The sequence below is a fragment of the Uloborus diversus genome, chromosome 3 (assembly GCF_026930045.1).
Source record: "Uloborus diversus isolate 005 chromosome 3, Udiv.v.3.1, whole genome shotgun sequence".
NCBI classification, from domain to species: domain Eukaryota; kingdom Metazoa; phylum Arthropoda; class Arachnida; order Araneae; family Uloboridae; genus Uloborus; species Uloborus diversus.
The window spans coordinates 72,166,719-72,172,718 of record NC_072733.1 but is presented as its reverse complement, the minus strand read 5'-3'; the positions used below and the strand labels follow the sequence as shown (position 1 = coordinate 72,172,718).

Sequence of the window (6,000 nt, the reverse complement as noted above, 5' to 3'; positions counted from 1 at the left end):
GCACTAGGAAGAGAATTTGGTTTTCCGTCGCATTTCAATAAAACAAATCGTTTTCATTTTTAAAGCAAAAAGTTAGAGACTAAATTTTGAAATTATATGCTCAGAAAATAATCCAACTTCACTGAACAGAAACACAAAGTAAACTGACTCTTTGTACAGTAAGAACAAACTAATACTCAAACCACACACAAGATAAGCTCTATAAAAATTAATTACTACTTCCCACCTGGGGACTAATCATTTGAATTTTGCTATAAATAAATTTTTTGAACTAAGTGTTTACGTTTGGGTTCTAACTCAAAACAATGTACTTATTGTATTTCAGTTAGTCTATGATACCCCCCTCCCCATGGTTAACATATTTTTTCTTTCTTTTAAGAGGGGTAGAAATCAAAAATATCAGATCATATTCCTTTCCCCAACTCTTGTTTTGCAAAATTAGCTGCACAATTGTTTTTATTTTCTTTATTACTTGGTTTTTATGTATTTTTTTGCAGAAGAGGAATGATTGCAAGAGCTACGAAGTATAGATGAAACAAACAGCTTTATATTGAGCATGTGTTTTGGTTAACCCCTTCTCAAGAAAAAAAGCAGCAGCAGCATAGGTTTTTCCTCTATTTTTTTTTTACAAAAAACTTTTTAGGGTCTGCAAAGTTCATGTTATCCTAAAATATAGGCATATCATAATGAAAAGTTTCATTTTTAGGTTGAATTTTATTTTCTGCAAAAATAGGGATAAATAACGAAAATTTTAGGAATTTTAGGACAAAACTCGAAATTTTAGGACAAAATTTGACATTTTAGGAATTTTAGGACAACTCCTACCCTTGGTACTGCTATTTATTAAGTATTGAAAAAATTCTTCACAGATTGCTGAAAATCTGGACATTATTTTCCCAATTGCTTGTGGACACGTTTCAAAAAGTCTGCATTCCTACCTGAGTGTTCCAGACCACGTCTTATTCCTGAGAACTTCAGGAAAACCTTGTTACAATCTGTATCAGTGTTGTCAAGCAGTAAAGACTTTACGCACCTATCACATGGAAGTACTGGGTAAGTAATTACTTACAAAAAAAAAAATTTCAAAACATAACTACAAGTAAATTAATAAAGCTTTTGAATTACTTTTATTGAACCATTCTCAAACAGAAAAGTAATTGAAGAATATGTGAATTATAAACCCGGATTCTTCTTTCAGAATGGCAAGACATAGGCTACAATTTCCTCGTCGGAAATGATGGGAGAGTGTATGTTGGTCGTGGATGGAATTCGCAGGGAAGGCATTCCTACAAATATAACTCCAGGGCCATTTCAATAGCTTTCATTGGCCTCCAACACAACTCCAAGCCCAAAAGAGAGGCTACCACTGCAGCTGAAGCTCTGTTGGCTTGTTGCGATGCTAAGGGTAAGTGTTTAGTTTCAACTTTCTGGTTCATGTTAATTTTCCTTCCATAGACGGAGGCCTTTTATGACTGAGGTCAAAACTATTCGAATTAAAGTGCTTTTAGACATGCAAATCGGTTTCAAGTAAGGGTAACGATTTCTCTCTTTACATCCGTTTGACAGGGTTCGAAAAGGTTGATTCATTAGATGAACATATTATCGCAGACGAACTAACACAGCTCAACATTAAAAGTCTATTTAAAACTTTTTTTGTAAGCTTCAAACGAAATCTTCACAAAACTATCAACTATGAAACCGAACTGCAAAAGGCACATCAATCATAAAAACGAACCCTTCACCAAAACCGCAATTGCAAAATGAACCACTCACAAAACTTGTTATCACCAAAAAAACCGCCGGTCATTTTTACTAAACAAACAGTTATCACCAAAAAAACCGCCGGTCATTTTTACTAAACAAACAATCTTTTCACAAAAATTACAATTGTAAAAATGCAATTGTAAAAACGCATACTTTGCAAAACTTACAATGAGAAAAACATACACTTTGCATAAATTTACGATGGTGTAGAAACTGATAAGTCTCAAATTAGGAGAATGGATTTGCATTAAAGCATCCACCTCATTTGCCTCAACTTCATCACTTTTATATCTTTCATAATAATTAGGTGGTGCAAGTGGACTCAAGTAAAATTTTCTGAAGCCAATGTGAAAATTTTGGAAAATATGAGGAAGCTCACCCCCCCCCCCCCTTAAGCTCGGAAAAAAAAATTCAACTATGCATACAAAAATCATTAAAAGAAATAATTTTAAAAGTATTTTTTTTTTAAAAATAATTTATCAGTTTTAGAACGTTTTGCCTGCCCAAAATTTTTGGAATTGTCTGATCACAAACACCTCTGCACTAAGTCAATATTTGAATTTTGTTATTAGTACTAGATGTGATAAGTCACTCAAACAAAAATTACAAAATGAATAAATAAAGTCAGGAAAACTACTTTTGTTTTCACAAAAAATGGAAAGTCACAAAATCTGCAGGCTAGGCAAAATACTCCAAGCATTCTTTTTACACCCTCTGTCTAACTGATATAAAGTGCAATGTACAGACTTTCAGAAAAGACTCCATTACTTTGAAAAGACATTTTCAGGTGCTTTCAAAGCAAGCTTTTAGAATTCGTTTTCTTGAGCCTCAATCGGACTGGCAAAATTCACGATTGATCTTGAAAGTACCAAGCAGTTCAAATGATTTATAGAATCTTTAGGAATAGAAATTTTACATTCATACAACTTCAAAATCGTGCCTCAAACATTGTAACACGTCGTTATAAGATCAAAACACAAAACCCACCCAATGTTTTCGCTAAGTGAATTATTTATCGATATGAATTACCAAGTTGTTCACTGAAAGATTCAATATCAGTTTGTTTGTCAATTGCTTTGTTGTTTCTTACTTTAAAGCGGATTCTAATTGCGTATTAATCATGAATAATATCGGTGTCCCCCCAAATTTCCTAGACACAAAATTTCCTTCCCCGTTTTTCAGTACTTTTTTGACACATTTAGGGGGAGGGGGAGACATGGGCGCTCATACGCAAAATTGTAAGGAGGGGGGCGGGTCTCACACTGAAGGGTTCAATATCAGTTTGTTTGTCAATTGCTTTGTTGTTTCTTACTTTTAAGCGGATTCTAATTGCCTATTTTAATCATGAATAATATCGGTGTCCAGCCCCCCAAATTTCCTTGACACGAAATTTCCTTCCCCGTTTTTCAGTATTTTTTTGACATATTTAGGGGGAGGGGGGAGCATAGGCGACCATATGCAAAATTGTAAGGTAGCAGGGGGTCTCAGACATTTTCCCCATGAAAAACGATTTCAGGACAGATTCGAGTCATTAAAATTTGACATTTTTAATAACTTATTCATTTTTGGCTAGAGAAGAAATATTTATATAGTTTTGCAAAGAAAAAAGTACTAAAAGCAAGGAAGTTCTAATTTCTAATGGGGGGGGGGGGGTATCCATCCCCCACTTGCCCCTATATGGGCGCCAATGCGGAGGGGGAATTTAAATGTCAGCAAAACTGGGGATAAACCATAATATTAAATCACCCTGAAATAACAATAATAATGATGATGAGGCAGTGAGAAACAAAAGGATGTAAGTAGACATAAAGTGGTGTTTTGAGTAAAACTTGTTTAAACATAAGGTCCGAGGTAGGTTTTCATTGAAATTTTTTTTTCAAAATCATGCTGTATAACAGAATCTACCAGGGCTGCTAGTATTATCTCTTGCCCCGAGACAGAGGAGAGGTTCACCTACCATTTGTACTGGTTATCTACAAATTTTTAATTTTGCCACTTACATCCCTTTACTTCTCACTGCCTGATATTACACAATAGTCTGTATATTCAACAAATTGAAAAATGAAGAAATATGTAATATTTTTTCCATTGCAGGGACATCTTTCCAAAAATTATACTAGCCACTTATTAGAAGATGTTGAATGCACCCTGCAGCTTTCCCCAGGTATGAAAAAATCAGTCCAATATTGGTATGGCTATGAGGGAAGAGTTGCAGATTATATCGGATGCTGATATGAATTGGAACTGGAAATACTTGAAAAACTTCTTCAAGTGAGCATAGATCTTTTAAATTGAAGAAAATCTCCAAATGTAACAGAAAATAAAATATGTACAAATGTGGGTATTTTTTTATAAAGAAAATAATTCATAAGCGAATAGAACTTTTCAATGAATAACAGCAATAAGTTTTAAAACTCATTTAAAAGAGATTTTTAGGAATAGAAAAGAGTAACTAAAAGTATGTTTCAGAATACCTTCAACATCATTTTTTGGCAGCATTTGTTTGCTCACACACAGAAACAGTAAGAGGGAGCGAGTAACTCCAACCTACAGCTCATTGATAATTAAGCTTGCATGACCGACTTCAAACATTTCTAAAAGTGACATTATCATAGGTAAATACTAAATTATTCAAAGCTATTAATGAAATATCAAAGAGTACTTTATATTCTTCAAAGTTCTGACAAATGTATAAAAAATTTCTCACTCAGAACAGAAATATATTTTTGGAAGAGGGAATTTTTAGTAATCTAGAGGGAATTTCAAAATTAATTGCGTTAACTATTATTTTAAAAAAACTTCATGGCAGAACTTCCAAATGAATCAAATATGTCTGTTTCAAACCAAGTACATTTGAAAATTGATACCATTTGAAAAACATATTTGAGAGATTTCATGGATTTTAAAGGGGACATTTGTTGGGGAGGGAAACATTTGTTGTAAAAATTCTACTGTAGCTTTCGTTTTGTTCGTCGGTAACACACAAATAATATAACAGAAGAAACTTTGAATTACCAAAATACACGAAGTTGCTAGCTATTAAGTTTAATGGGAAGTTGGAAAAAAGTTGTTTAGTGACAGCAATAATGATACTAAAAAAAAACAAAACAAATTTGTTTACAAACACTTTTTGTATTCTTTCAACAACAACAACAACAAAAAGATAGTGTCTATAGCAAGAACTTGCACAAATTAAGTTATTTTCTAAGCTGTAATCTGGCCCATAATTTTTTTTTATCTTATAATTAGCTGCAGACTATGCGCCTTCCTTGGGTTGATGTTATAGCAGGCTGGTCAAGACAAAAAAACATTGTTTTTTTTCAGTGTCACTATTTTAAGGATTTCTTAGCACTTCCTTAAGCATCAATTTGCATATCTTCTAAGGGGCTGTCCATAAATAATGTCTCATTTTAAGGGGGAGAGGGGGTTGAAAATTTGAAAGTTTGTGAGAAGGGAATGGTGGTAATAAGAAGTATGATATCACATATTTAAAAAAAAAATGAAATTAAGATTATGAAAAATAAAGACTTTTTTTTTTAATTCAAAAATCTATCAAAACATAAAATACAGGATTATAGAGTAATTTGTTTCTATGTAACTTTGACTAAACATGGCAGAAATTAAACGAAAAATAATCACCAAATTTAAAAACACGGCAAGTGACATACCTTTGAGGAAAAAGAACCGAAATAAAATTCCTTGCACATAAAATTATGTTCAGCTGTCAAGAATGTTTTGCAAATAATAAAAATACACTTTATTCTATTATATACAATGGTCTTTACACTTCAGATCGATTATAGATGTACAACAACTTCATGCATTATATTCTACCGAACGAGAAGGGTCAGTGGGGAAAAATCTTTGACACTGAGTCATCAGTCGTTTCAAAGCCTAAAGAAAAAAAAAAACATTTGGATATTCAAAAACAATTCAATCATTTCTCACTCAAAATTAAACTTAAACTGAAGAACTAAGGACACTGAAACTTTTATAAGTTACCTAAAAATAGTAGGCATGCTTTCTCACTATGAACTCTTGAGCGCAGTAATAATATTATCATGCACAATTACGCTAATTGAATTGCAAAACACATATTTTGAGGTTACAAGGAACCCTTTTGACAGTGTAGAAAATAAATATTTGTAGATAAAACAACAATGAAAAAAACTTTGTTAGATGTCTTTTCATTTATAAGCAAACTTGTATTAAAAACTAACAACCCTGAAGCACACT

The 6,000-nt window shown here is 32.6% G+C and overlaps 1 protein-coding gene across 1 annotated transcript in view; it reads right to left on the bottom strand.

Annotated features, from left to right (window-relative positions):
• Positions 1 to 5,503: 5,503 nt before the first annotated feature.
• LOC129218083 (pre-mRNA-splicing factor 18-like) overlaps positions 5,504 to 6,000 on the bottom strand; it is a 29,145-nt gene continuing 28,648 nt past the window's right edge. The window contains exon 9 of the mRNA XM_054852280.1: positions 5,504 to 5,658. Within this exon, the coding sequence (XP_054708255.1) occupies positions 5,581 to 5,658 (78 nt within the window). The 3' untranslated portion in view covers positions 5,504 to 5,580. The remainder of the gene's footprint in view (positions 5,659 to 6,000) is intronic.